General features: G+C 43.5%; 1 protein-coding gene across 5 annotated transcripts in view; it reads left to right on the top strand.

Annotated features, from left to right (window-relative positions):
• The window catches only part of EHMT2 (euchromatic histone lysine methyltransferase 2), a 220,706-nt gene that overhangs the window by 132,190 nt on the left and 73,386 nt on the right, over positions 1 to 15,130 (top strand). For all 5 annotated transcript variants that reach the window (XM_069237196.1, XM_069237195.1, XM_069237194.1 and 2 more), the window contains 4 exons: positions 975 to 1,052; positions 3,470 to 3,585; positions 11,084 to 11,170; positions 12,605 to 12,683. In XM_069237196.1, the coding sequence (XP_069093297.1) occupies positions 975 to 1,052; positions 3,470 to 3,585; positions 11,084 to 11,170; positions 12,605 to 12,683 (360 nt within the window). The remainder of the gene's footprint in view (positions 1 to 974; positions 1,053 to 3,469; positions 3,586 to 11,083; positions 11,171 to 12,604; positions 12,684 to 15,130) is intronic.

Below are 15,130 nucleotides of genomic sequence, written 5' to 3'. Positions count from 1 at the left end.
ACCATAAGCAGTGGAAAGTTATAGAGCGTACACTCATATGAAAATGTTACTGTGATACTACAGACAGGCGCACAGATAGTCATTTAAGAAAGCGTCATCATTTTTGTTTAACTCTCAAAGATGTTGTTATGCACAGGTAGTGAGTGGTCTGGACGTCTTGAATGACCGCGTAGCGATTCATGCAAAGGAAGGCCAATTTTCTGTAGTTTCTGATTGTTAAAAATAAATACAAGTAGAAAAAAATCATTGTTTTCTGTCCGTGTTACTCTTTAAAAAATAGTAACCTGGGATCCTTTTTTATTAAAAAGGCTTCTGGTTTTATGGTATATATTTGTTTACTATTTCCACCTGCATTTATCCATATTTATTTTTTTGCTCATCTTATCTGTATTTATCCATATTTGAGTTATGTGAAAGAATACAGTGGCTACTAGTGCTTTTTTCCACATTTATGTAACAGGTTATGCTGGAAAATGTGTTTAAAAAAAAAAAAAAAAAAAAATTGTAAGCAGTATGCAATAGTTGACTCATGCAATGACATCAGCATTATGATACACATGTGCATGTTTGCAGTTAGTGAAGGAAGTCCTTTCCTTTTTTTTTTTTTCACTTGACATAGTGCATAGTTACATTAATTTGAGCATGACGATCGTGGCTGATAGCACTCAGAGCCAGCAAAAAGCCCCACCAATTTTCAGTGCTGTACATCTCTTAAATAAATACTGTCAGGAAAGCACATAGTTTATCTATATTTATATGTAAAAATAGTAAAAACGGAAAACAGAGAGCCTTAATTATAAAATTTATTTTTTGGTGGTTAGAGAACAACTTGGCAGCATGTGCAGCAATCACTTCAGTGTTATAAGAGACATATTGATCTAGTGTCTGCAGATTTGTTAAGAACAAAGTCTACACAGGTTCAGTCCTTCACACGTGTTCTAACTATTTTCCTCACCTGCGGGTCTTTCCCTTAGCACTGTAACTGCTTTGATGACTGCTCCTCCAGTAACTGTCTCTGCGGGCAACTGAGCATTCGCTGTTGGTATGACAAGGTAAGGTTTCTGACAGCCACCCTTGAAAAACTACTACTAAACTAGCTTTAGGCATGCATTTCTCACACTGCTCTCACAACAAGTAAACAAAAGTCTTTGTCACTGTGCATGGCACGCACCACAGTTGATGCTCCATATACAGTACTTATACAGTGGTGTAACTACGTTACGGTATATTCCACCACACACAGCACTACACAAGTACAGCCGCTTGTGTGTCAAGACTACATGAAGATTTTGATACAATAGAGCACATTCACATGCAACTGAACTGCTTTGCAATCAGACCGCACATTGCTAAGCCTACTACAAATCCCCTGCATACCCATGTTCCTCTTTCATTAGCTCTCCACCCCTGTCCCTTTGTATGGCCCACAAACGTAGAGTTAAGGAGAGGAACAAAGACACTAGTTTAGTAAAGCTCTTCCAGGATCTCCTACCCTCATTTCCCTTCCTGTCCCCCATCTGCTCTCTTCATCTGAAATGTTTTTGCACTGCTTCTGGGAGACATCTGCGCCCTCTCCATTCTTTACACATCTCGTTTATCTCTTCTGGTCCCTTGTCACCCTTGCTTTCTTCTCTCTCTTAGGATGTCGAGCACTGTGATCGGTTTCTTGTATTTTTCTACTTCACATACTGATAATTGCAGTGAATAAAGAATGACATTCTGCCATGGACTAAAGCATTAAATTGTTTCTTGTTTATTAGATGTCATAAAAGACCACTTTATATAAAACAAACATTCACAAATTGCATTTTATTGTGGAAGCTGCCCTTGTGGCAGATATACTGCTTTGCTAAGTAATATCTTGTAATACTAGTAACACTATTCCTGGAATTTAAATGTAAAGTGTGTACTGCAGAGTCTTGTCAATTGGAAAAGGATTATATTGGCCATCAGACGCCTCTTCATTCTTGAGTTCATCTCATCTTCCCACTGGCCTCACACTCCCACACTGACCCCATCCTGTATGATTGTAGAGCTGGTGTCTCACAAAGGTGTCACCAGTAGTCTTGACTCAGCGAGAACATTGGGCAGTTGTCAAAAGAGGAAGCATCCTAAAGCATTTATGGAATTATTTTCCTTACCGGCTTATTTGAGCACAAATTTTACTGCCTGCCCTGCTGACCTGATATCAGACCATTTCACTGTGGTTTGAGAGAGCAAGATTGGGTCAGAGAGATTATCTTTCATAAACCCTTTCTGAATTTCAAGAATAGCGATATCTGGTTATGTGTGTTGTTGGTCATATGTCCGGCAGTATTTCCGTGTGTACCATGATCCAGTTTCTCCACAGCAGTCTGTAGGCTTTTGGGCCTGCAGGAGTCACTAGACATGATCAACCAAGGATTCTTTGTATTTGTGGAGGTCTTTGTACTATTCTATGTTGCAGACACCTAATACCCGACTGGTCTTTCAGTGTGGTGACCTGGGAGTGTATCTTGCTGCATTTTCATCTATGGGAGTTCCTTTCTTTTTTTCAATGCATAGCTAACATCCACACAGATCGATAGTACATGGCATGGGTCATACAGTCTGACATTGAACCTGCTACCGTAAAAGCTTGTCGAGGCAGATCTTCTCAGACTTCCTTTTCATGATACCAGTGGTAAAACATTTTTCACAGCATCCTCTAAGGTCACTGTCTGCAAAGACTTGCTGACAGGGCCGAGCCTAATGGCTTGTAGGTTGTACAACATATGCTGCTGTTCTGAATGTTCTGAATCTTGGTAGTTTCTCTGTTTAATACCTGTTGGCAAAGTGAATTTGTATGTATTTGTCACATGAGGTTACATCTGTCTACCTTTAGGACATGGTGAAAGACTAGATAAAGATGAGATATGTCCACATATGTAAAATCATAAAATCCTAAATGAGTGTACTTACTTTTTCACATAATTCTTAGTAATTTTTCCTTAGTAAAATTGCTTTCTTGTATGCTTGATTCCTAGTCCAGTAGCTCATCAGTACGTGTAGAAGCTATATACTTGCTGGGATTTTTCAATTAGCTTGAAAGCAAGGTTGTCTGCTGGAGATTGGTGTATTAACGTATTGAAGACTGTAATTTAAAAAGGAGAATTTACTGTTGAAGTTTATGTATCCTTTATGACCATAGGAACATAAGATTATCTTGTTGGCAACATTTTCCGTGGAAGAGTGTAGCACTTTTTGGGGTTTAAGGTTAGTATTGAAGAGGTCTCCAGTCACCTTGGAGATGTGTGGTGTTGGCTTTGGTACCAGTCTCTTGAAGGGATTTCTATAATCCCTTCCTGTCCCATTTCTCTGCTTGTTTTTTCCTCACACTATGTTTGCGGTGTTTCTGATGCCTTTTTTTATTTTTTTAAAGTTATCTTTTCATTGTTTTTTGGTAAGGCAACACCTTGGCTGATGCCCTCTTTTTTGTTCTCACTTGCAGGATTCACGTCTTTTGCAAGAGTTCAACAAGATTGAGCCACCACTAATTTTCGAGTGCAATCAGGCCTGCACATGCTGGCGCACCTGCAAGAACCGAGTGGTACAGAGTGGCATTAAGTGAGTGTCTACTGAGCTGTCCTTAATCTCCTTGTATCCCTATGTCAAGTAAAATGTCTTGCACCCGTCCACTGTTGAGTAATCTCCAGCCATCTCTTGTCTTTGCATAGCAGAGAACTCTGTAAGAGAAAAGACTCTGAGAATGATTAGGGTATTCGGTTTAAGAGGTACAGGAGGACAAAACCTATTAAGGCGTTACAGTGAACATCTTCAAATATAGCATTGTGTAAGAATTGGTCAGACTTCATCTATGTTTCATCACACCCGTTATTGAGCTGCAGCCATAGCAATATATTTAAAGGAACGGAAAAGGCCAGAAAGACTACAGCTGCAAATTAACAGAGGTTCTAGCCTGTCCAAAACAGACTTGAATTCTGATGAATTCTTCTAACAGCAGATTCCTTATCATGTGATTATGCCCTAGGCATCTGACTGAAATGTTCGCTCCTAAAATGACATGGTTTCAACCTTGTGAGGTCTATCACAAATAGACATCGGTGACATACCCCTACAAGGTATGCCTCTGGTGCTTGGGGTCGGAACACACCGCCAGGGCCTGTAATGACTTTGCCCTTATGAACCCAAAGGCTGATTGGGATCGTGAAGCAAAGCTCTGTCACATAACACTGCAAAACTCTGCAACATGACCAATTGAAGTTGAAAGGAAGGTCCCATTCCTCCTTCCAAAGTTGTTTCCACAGCAGATCCTTATCGCGGTCGAAGTCCTCGGGTAAGTCAAAGAAGAAGTACAAGAAAGCAAACAAAAAATGGCCCCTTCCCACCATTTGTGATCTCCACAGAAGGTGCGAAGGGGTCACTGTGCCACCCTGTCTCTCTCCCGAACTCCTGGAGGAGCTGATTCAAAGTCTTGTTCCGGGTCCATCAGTGATGTCACAGCAAACAGTGCCTCTCAAACCCGCCTCGGGTTCTGCACCAGATTTAGTCTCAGCACCATACACTCTGCTGGTTCCTTCGATATAGAATAGAATCCACACCCTTTGACTCAGAGCTGAGCTTGTCTTGACCTCGACTGAGTCCTCTGGAGCACAGCCCTTTGACAATCCTGATTCCGGCACACTGCCTTTACCACGAGTGCTACACACTTAAGCTACATCACATTTTTCGACTCAGATTAAAGCCAGAATTGTGGTGATGATGGAGATGAATTTGTCCCACAATATGATGACAATTGGTGTGCGGAATTACAAAATGTCAGTGGCTTGGAAACCTCTCTGGACACTGGATGTCTCTCGCCCCCTCGTCCTGCCAATGAGGAGAGTGCATCTTTTGCGATTGTGATTACGACTGCAAAGGTGCTTGACCTGCAGCCCCCGCCTCCCCCCTAAATCAGCATTCTAATGGAAAATCTTTAGTCTGGCCAAGCTCCTACTGAACCTCTGAACCTTTCGTGGCATTTAGTGAGGCGCTCACAGATAGGCTGTTGGGCAAAACGATATTCCTCTTGTCAAAAGGCAGGTCACTTGTCACCTTAGACTAGCTCCAGGTGATCCTGAATTTCTCACACGGCATTCAACACCAGAGAGTTTGGTGGTTCAGGCATCCACCATTAATGTCAGCCCTAGCACCTTCCATGTGACTCCACCTGATACAAGTCTAAATGTGTAAAACGTTTGGCAAGCACTTTTTTCCTCTGCCAGCCTTGTTTTACGTTTAGTAAACGCCAGCCTTCTCCTTGGCTGCTAGACCCACGATCTATGGGACATGACCGGTCATATCTCACCAGCGATCTCAGGTGACACTAATGTTGAGTTTTGAAGCCACGCTTGGATGAGGTCTACGCCTCATTGATGAAAAGGCAGATTCAACACTAGAACGATTTAAGCAGAGTTGTACCTTAACTCGCTCTTTGGGTCTCTCCATACCTTCTAGACAGTTACTGGTGGGCATTGACGGCCAAGTGGGGTGGAGACTTCTGGAAGATGTTGAGCAATGTCATAGAGAGACACCAAATGGACGTGCCCTCGACGCCCTACAAACGTAGAGAGAGAAGGAAAAAATATCTGAATAGTATAATATCTGGACCCAACCACTAGATGGCAAACTAATGCACAACATGTGAATCCAGAAAATCTTCAAGCTGCAAAACTACACCTACATGTAAGAAACTTTATGTTCCTGCAATTTGTCGTGGGCAAGGTGCATTAACAGTTCATGGTCCTTCACTATGGGGTAAAGTCTGCCCCAGGGTTGTTCACAAAGGATCTTACAGTAGTGACAGCACATCTGTAGAGAAGTATAATACGTTTACCCGTATTTAGATGATTGGCTGGTGAAGCCAAAATTGTTCGGACAGTGGCAGCACTATATCAGATTCTGGTTAGGACCTTTTTACAAGCCGGGCTTCTCGTCGAACTTGTAAAGATCATCCACAAAATCGGAGAGGGAAGATAGGATCCTAGGAGGTGATACTAAAAACAGTGATAGCCAGGGGTATCCAGGCACTATGAAAGCAAGTTTGCCTCTATTACAAGGTTTGACGTCTGACAGAACAGTGGAGAGCATGATGGCATCCTGCATATCCTTAATGCCCAATGCAAGATTTCATGAGGACACTCCAGCAGTAGCTACAGAAAGAATAGTCACATGAAATCTGTACTTTTAAGGATATAGTTGTCTGTCCATTCAGACTACTTTCTCTCTCTGTAACATTACAACAGACGCATCCCACAGAGGTTTGGGGGTATCTGTAGAAAACCTAACGGGGCATATGGAGTCCAGAAGAAACGGTAAAACACATAAATGTGTTGGAATTCAAGAATGTCTTTTTAGCCCTCTAGGCCTACCAAACGTGGGTGCAAGAATATTTCTGGTTCAGACGGACAACATGACCCCTCTGTTGTTCCTTAACGACAAGTGGGTTAACTATTACAGGACATATTGAAATAGGCTACACAAAGAAGTATAACGCTAGTATTGATACATGTACCAGGGGAACAAAACACTGAAATGGTTCACACGAGTGGTAGCTAAAATATGCTAAAAAAAAAAAGGAGGTGGAAGTCATCTCTTGGAAGTGAGACACACCACACATAGGTGTATTTGCAACCTATGAAGTATCAAAATACCAAGGTTTTGCATTGAGGTACCCCCACAGCTGGTAGATAGGGAATGCCCTGTGGTAGAATAATCAGGGAAATGCACCTATGCTTTTCCCTGAATTCCTTTGATATATTTGGTATAGGTGGTAGATGTGCAATCAGGTAGATAGGACACTAATTCTATATCTAGATCTATTAGACCTAGTTGAAATGCCACAAGACAGGGTCTTGCAGCTGCCAGCACACCAGGACCTACTGACAATACAGAGGGATCATGAATACCATCCTGAATCAGCTACCCTGAACCTAGCAGCATGGTTCCTGAGAACTAAAATTCAGAAACATTGGCTTACCTGCAAGTGCCATGGAAATATTTAACAAAACATGAGGATCAACTACAAGGTAGTCTTTAGCTCAGAAATGGAGCAGATTCTTACATTGGTGTATTAGGAAAGGCCATAGTAAGGGATGGGCACAGGATGCTGCAGAAGTAAGTGTGGGAAAGTGCCCCTTTTTGACATGGTCACCCCCACTTTTTGCATGGTATATGATGCAGCTGTGACTGAAAGTGCACTGGTTTCCTGCTAACCAGGTTCCCAGTGACAGATCTTTTTCCCTGAAACTGTGCAATAGTTATCCATTTGGCAACACCTTTGGCACCCTTGTAAGTCCCTGTTAAATGGTACCCCTGGTACTTAGGGTCTGGGCACCAAAGAGGGACCCCAAGGGCAGCAGCATGTATTGTGCCACCCTCAGGGACCCCCTCACCTGGCACATGCAGACTGCCATTGCAGGATGTGAGTCTTGGTGCAGCTGAAAGTGACAACACGATGTGGCACACAGCCTGTGTGCCATGTCCCCTAACACTGCGTGCAATATGTGTAAGTCACCCTTACGAGCTGGCCTTTGAGCCCTAAGGCAGCATGCATTATATCACATGTGAGGACATATCTGCAAGAGCTGATATACCCCTGCTATGTCTTTGTCGATTCTCAGACATAGTGAGTGAACAGGAGAGCCATTTTAAAGTACATGTGCTGGACACTGGTCAGTACGTCTTCCCCAGCTACATGATGGCTTCAATGAAAGTAGGGATGTTTGATATCAATCATCTGGTATTAATAACCCTCACTGATGCCAGTGATGCATTTATTAAACATGCACCCAGAGGGCACCTTACAGGTGCCCCCTGAAAAACCTACTATTTACCTGTGTGCTGGCTGACTAGTTCTAACGGGCCTGCCACCACCAGACACGTTTCTGACCCCCAGGGGTGAGAGCCTTTGCTCTCGGGCAGACAGAAGCAAAGCTTGCTCTGGCAGGCGTGTTAGCACACCCCTCCAAAAAGGATGATCTGCGAATCTGCATTCAAAGGCAGGGGGTCTTCAAAGGAGCCCACCACCTTTAATATGTAGATCTGGCTCACATCAAAGGAAAAGCGCCCCCCCCCCCCCCCCCCCCCCCCAAATCCCCCCTGCCCTGGACCCATTTGGCACATGGATAGGCTGGAAAAGTAGCAGTTGGAGAGGCGTGCCCACCTCTCAGGTCAGTCCCACCCCTAAGATGAGCTGCCTGATGTGGACACAACTTTTGAAAGTCTGCCATCTTGGTGATGGCAGAATTAGGCACTCTGGGACAGGGTTATGCCCACTTCCCAGAGGAAGAGGTCTTATAGGGGGCCTAGTGACTCCAGGGGTAAGTAGCCCATTGGCTACTACCGTACACTTCCCTAATGCCCCTTCATTCAGCCTTTAGGAGAGGCCCTGGTACCAGGAAATCAGATTCCTGCTGACCTGAAGGACACTCCAGAATGCAAAATGCAAGAACTGAAGATCAGTGACTGACTCTGCGTCAACCCTGCCAGCCTGCCTGCTGTGTTTGACAATTGTGAGAACTATGTCTCGTCCTCCAGCTGTTGACACTTTCAAAAACCTAGGTAGACTGCCTTCCTTCCCCCCATCACAAGAAACTCCCATGGAGCAGTAGAGCTGCTTCTTTGCACCTTTGCAGGCACCCAAGAAGCACTGAAGAGGGCTCTGGACTCCCAAAACCCAATGCCAGGAGCACTGCTGCCTATGTGCCCCCAGCTCGAGTTGAAGTGGGCCAATGGTGCTAGCGTGGTCCCCAGCCCCTCCAGAGAGAAACTCCATTATGGGTTTCCCCACTGTGATCTTCACACCGATGCCTGCAGCCTCTTTGGGCAGGCTCCCCTCAACCGCGACCACCTCCGGTGACGGCAACCCGACGGACCTCTGCACCCCGACTCCGCGGATGGAGGAAATGAGGACCACTGGTGTCTCTGCATCCCCAGGCTCGTGAGAATGGAGCCCACTTATTTGTTCATCCGTACTGGTCCCCCAATCCGCACCTGTAGCCTGTTTCTGTGTACCCCTTCCACTGCGACCACCACCGGCGACAGACACCCAACGGTCCAAGAACCTAGATGTCCCGAACAGAGGAGAAGATGACAACTAGTGTCTCAGCGTCTCCGGGCATTGCAAAAATTGAGCCCACTTGGTGGCTCACCCTGACTGGACCCCCAGTCCTAACCTGCAGCCTCTTTCCATCTGGATCGATCCCCATTGACTAACATTGGGCACCTGATGCTGAATTTCACCTCTCATTCGGACACCCCAGTGCCGCCCCCTGTGACCTGTTGATGTGGCCTTGGACCTTGCCCCATACTCATCGTACACAAGGAGATTGGTTCTGTAAGTCGCTGTACTCAACCTGTATGAAGTAATTGTTGTCCCTCCCTAGAATAACATTGCAGCTTTCAAGAATTGCACTGACGACTTTTCTAAATTGTAAAGATTTTTCTTACAAAACATACTTACCTCAACGTATTGATTCTGGTGCCAAAATAAAGATGAAGATACTTGTTCTTTTTGTACATTGGTGTGGATCTCCTTATTGAGTCGTGCCTCATTTATTGACTCTGTGTGTATTTGCAGATGTCTCACACTCCTCTCTGATAAGCCTAAGGTTGCTCGACCACACTACCCCCTAAAAGAACACCATGGGATTGCTAGAGCAAGCCCCTGGGAGGGAGCGCCTGGAATCTTTGCATGGTATACCTCATTTTAGTACCCCATATAAAGAGCCAGCTTCCTACATTAAGATGCCTGACACAGTTACCAGATGACAAACTCTGGTGTGCCTCACTCAAGGTACACTTATCGACCATAGTGGTGTATACAAGCAGAGCAATAGAGAGAAAACCACTCGCAAGGGCAGCACCAATTCTTATTTAGAAACTCATCATGGTGCTCACACAACATATGAAGGCATCTTTTGAACCCATGCATAATGTAGAACTCTAATATCTAATGCTAAAGACAGCCTGCCTGTTCGCTATCACATCACTAAGGAGAGGTGGTGAAAACCAACCCTTTACAACACAGGAACCTTATACACAAATATACCCGGACATGGTAATGATGAGAACAAACCCACAGTTTATCGCAAAGGTGGTGTGACATTTTCTTGTTAACCAAGCCATACAATTGCCTGCATTTGTTCTGCAGCCTAAAATGCAGAGAACGCTACATATGTTGGATGTTAGAAGGGCAATATTTATTACTTACAAAAAAGACATAACCAATAGGGAAGGGGAAGCACAAGCAAGCAAAGGTTTTCCAGTCACCAAAGGAACTATAGTTAGATGAATAGTTCAGAAAATGCAGACATGTCTCAAAACATGAGATGTGACATTGTGAGGAAAGCCAAGGTCACACTCCACAAGGAAGAAGGGAGCAGCGCTTGCCTGCCTAAGGTGTCCTTAAATGATATTTGCATGACGCTCATGTGGTCCTCTGTGTATATTCACTAAACATTAGTATGTGGATAATCAGGCCAGTAATGATGCTCAGGTGGACATAGGGTTGAAACAACCGTTTGCAAATACCCACTGTGGAAAGGAAAAGAATATCGCTATGAAATCAATGCACAGCAGATGAATCCAGGAAAGATTCATGCTGCAAAATGAAGTAGTCACTTACCTGTAGGAGTAATTGTGCAGCTTGAAGGATTTTCTGGATATACATGCAACCCTCCCACTTCCCCAGAAGAGGCGAATTTGCAAAAAGGAAGTTTAAGCAAAGTATAAAAAGAAACCAGGCCAAAGTTGTAAAAACTGAAAAAAGAACCTGAAGATGGTAACTACGTTGAGGGTTCTCTGGGGCGTATGCCTGATGTACTTAATAGTGGAAGATGTCCCTAAAATAAAAGATCAAATAGACTAAAAGAAACCGTTGTGTCCCAACCACTAGATGACGGAATAATGGATAACATGTGACTCCAGAATGTAACTGTTTTATTACAGGTCAAGTAAAATGTTACTTTCCTCCATTAGCCTTTTACATCACTATCTTAATCTGCTCTTTTTGTTTCTTTAGTGACACAGTTTCTCTGGTTTATTTTCTGTCTTGCTTTCACAGGGTTCGCATGCAACTTTACCGCACAGCCAAGATGGGCTGGGGAGTTCGGGCCTTGCAGTCCATTACACAGGGTACTTTCATCTGCGAGTGAGTTCATCTTTTATTTCCTTTATCAGCGAGTGCAGCTTCCCAGCAGCAGTGGGCAGGCTCCAGAAATGCAGCCTAAAAAATTACGCAGCCTTCACAGATCAATAGTTAATATTAATCCATCTCAGAGCTCCGGAGGATGCCTTACTTAACTTAATATTTCATTTTAAAAACTTGTGAAAACAGTTTGGGAACCTTTCAGGCCTGTGGGTGATGCTGGTCACAGAAATTCCCCTTTCCTATATTGCCCCATGATCACAATTTTCTTACGGGTTTCCCTGGATTGTCGTTTTCTTTTGAGTTGCTTTGTCGCCATTTTCCTTTTAAGTCCTGGATGTATCATTTACCTTACGTCGCCATTTCCTCCATATTCTTTGTATCTCTGGGTTTCTCATTTTGTTCAGGTTCTATGTTGGCCATTTCCTTGGATCTACAGCAGTGGTTCCCAACCTTTTGATTCCTGTGGACCCCCACTTTAACATTAATGGAACCCAGGGACCCCCACTGAATCATCATAGGAATCCGGGGACCCCCGCCTGAGTCATTACTGGAAGCTGGGGACCTAATTTGTCAATATTTGTTAATATTTTTTAATTTTCTAGGCTCTCGCGGACCCCCTGAGAAGGCTTCGGGGACCCCCAGGGGTTGATCTACAGTGTTGGTCATTTCCTTTTGCACATGAAAAATCACTTTATTTTGAGTGTTTGAAACGTCTTTCTTTCCGTTCTTCAAATTCTAGATCCTTTAGTAACTTTAAACATCTTTCCTTTGGGGACTTAAAATGCCACTTACTTTTGGGTCCATGAAATATACCTTTTATTTGTGCCCCTTAAACATTCCTTTCCTCTAAGTTCATGGAATATTCCTTTCCTAAGAGCCCTTGAAGAACAATATCCTTTGGTCCAAATAATGCTGCTCCTCCCTTTCATTTCCAGAAGTGCCACATTCTTCTAATTCCATCAAACCCGCAACCCTTTGGTCACTAAACCTCTGCCTTCATTGCACCACTGATTCCTCATCAATCATTTGTGGCCTTCATATATTGCCTCCTTGTCTCTTTCCCTTCCCAGTAGGCCCCTGATGTACCATTCTTGTGTCCACAAAATGTCATCTGCCTTTTATCTATAAAGCCCCACACTTCTGAACTTTGATTAAGTTTTTTTTCTTGCGTATTTACACTTCTTGCTTCCTGAAACTGGCTTGTTGCCACTTTCATGGCTGGCTGAGCTGTGAAACTGCTAAAGGTGAGAAAAGGATTAAGAATAAATAAAGTTAGGTTTTCATGCAATTAGCATCTTGGGTCCTCTCTCAAGATCCAAGTTGTGTTAGGACACTCACCCTGTCAAGTGATCACATGTGGTCATTTGATTCTCTTACCAGCATTTTACCATATCATGATCTGTGTAGCTGACCCAGTCTCTTCTTGCTTTACAGGTATGTTGGTGAACTAATCTCAGATGCCGAAGCTGATGTGCGAGAGGACGATTCATACCTATTCGACCTCGATAATAAGGTCTGTGGCATAGAACATTTTAAAGTGAACCACTTACAGCTCCATTTACAGTTTATGAGCACTAACACTAAGGGCAGATGAATGCTACAAGTTCTCATTTGTGGTCAGGGACTTGTCTGCAGTCTCTGTATACCCCAGTGCTTGGGGTTGCCACCTGTTCCCCCAGCCCATCCATGCCCTATGAATTGTTGTTTTCTTTGTTGATGCACTTCAAGTAAAAATGTCTCTAGGATGAGACACATTGTCAGTGTATCAAGAGTTGCTGCATTTTGGATGTGTACAGGAACCTTATGGAAACAAAACAGATTTTCAGAATCGGACCTTTTCTTGGTGATTCGTTAGTCTGGGAGTGTCTATGGTCAGTAATGTTGGTTACCACCATTATCCCAAGGTGACACAATACTTTTCCATTCCAGTTAGATACCCAAGATACTTTCCTATGGTGCTTGACTATTTACCTAGGTAGTAGGAATAAGCACTGAAGGCTGATGGTGTGAAGAGGTATAAATTCAGATACATCATGGCACAGTAAATAGCACCCAGTAACTTCATTGTTCAGTTAGTGCTTTAGCTTCCAAAGAAAAGGGACTTTAAAAGCAGGTAGGTAAATGGGAAAGTTAAAAATAGAACTTGCAGAGAAAACGTCAAGGTACCAGCACCTTTTTTGGCTGAGATGCAACTCCAAGCATTTACATATTGCTTAGGTGCCATATGTCCGGTTGTGTAGGAAATTCAGTGTTATAGAACCTACTATCCAATGTATCATTTTCCTCAGACTTTACTGGGAAGCATTGGTGGTCCACAGTCCCTTGAAGCATACACCTCTCAGATTCTTCAGCCTGCTGGTTCTTGTGTAGGTGGTCTTGCGATTAGGTTGGGTTCTCATCGGAGATGGACTTACATCCTGGCAAATGGTCATACAGACTAGCAGATGCAATTGAGTAGAGAGCACTGGAGCTCACTGTCCCTTCACTGCCAGAATTTGGTGGGTTGGACGAGATTCATTTAAAGCTCATTGTTGGGTGAAAATATTATCATTAAAGTCAAGTACCATCACCAAATGGTGTGATTATTCTGTCACTAAGTTATGTTAACTAACTTCAATCAGTTTCGCTCTGAAAAATAAGATGCCATGCTGTTCATTGAGTCCTCGATCAGCTAGTGGTAACTTGGCAATATTTGTGTAAGTATCACTAGTGGCTGAACCAAACAAATACTGTTTCTAACTAGATGGACATCCAATTTGCAACACTGTGAATAACACAAAGTAAACACAATGTCCTTTCAGAGCTACAGTTGCTAAAAGGAATAGGTTTGTGTTTGCTTGTAGATAAAATAGCACAGTTTTTTGTAGAATCAAGCCCTCACCATCATCTAATAGAACCGTAGCCTGATATGTTTAAGCACTTGTCACTCTCAGATATGGGTAGGATACACTAACTGTCAACAGTAAAGACTGAGCATTACATCTTAACAAGAGCACTTTGATGTGGTGCTGGAGCAAGAGATTTGCTAGTTGTAGTGCTGTCTGCGGAATGGAATGAAGCTGCTTAAATGTTCTCCATTGTTGTAACATACTTTTTTGAGTTTCAAGTATTGTTTTGTGAGCACAGAACATTTTCTCATTCAAGATAAATCACTAGCTCAACAATCTATTTATTAATAGTTTTTTGTGAGTTACTGGGAGGCTCTTGTTCTAACCCTACACCACCTCTCTGAGTAAGCCTTGTACTGCATACCTCGTAACCATAAGGGTCACGTCTTAAAGGTGTGTACTTAGAGCTCACTTTTTGGAACACACAATAAGTCAATAGAGGACCGTGCCCCTTTTTGACATGGTCACCCCCTTTCTACTTTTTGCCTGGTATTCAGTGCTGTTTTGACAGAAGGTGCACTGGGGTCCTGCTATCCAGGTCCTCAGTGCCTGATCTTTCACTAACCTGTACACTTGTTTTCCCATTGGCAACTCCTTCGGGCACCCCTGTAGGTCCCTAGTAAATGTTACCCTAGGTACCTAGGGCATGGGTACCAAAGAAGGTCCCTACGGGCTGGAGCATGTATTTTGACACCGTAAGGCACCCCTCTCCTAGCTCACGCAGACTGCGTGTCTTGGTGCAGACTAAAGTGAAAACACAACAGTGCACACACCCCTATGTGCCATGGCTGCAGACACTACATGCAGTATAGGTAAGCCACCCCTACAGCAGGCCTTACAGCCCTAAGGCAGGGTGCCCTATACTACATGTGTGGAAATAACTGCATGAGCAGATATCCTCCTGTACTGGCAAGTTCAGTTACTGCCAGTGCAAGTGACCAGGGAAGCCATTTTAAGTATATGTGCTGGACACAGGTAAAAACGAGTTCCCCAGCTACATGATGACTTCACTGAAACCAAATATATTTGGTATCAGACATCTTGTACTAATAAACCTACACTGATTCCAGTG

The sequence above is a fragment of the Pleurodeles waltl genome, chromosome 6 (genome assembly GCF_031143425.1).
Source record: "Pleurodeles waltl isolate 20211129_DDA chromosome 6, aPleWal1.hap1.20221129, whole genome shotgun sequence".
In the NCBI taxonomy this organism is placed as follows: Eukaryota; Metazoa; Chordata; class Amphibia; order Caudata; family Salamandridae; genus Pleurodeles; species Pleurodeles waltl.
This window is presented reverse-complemented; position numbering and strand designations above follow the sequence as displayed.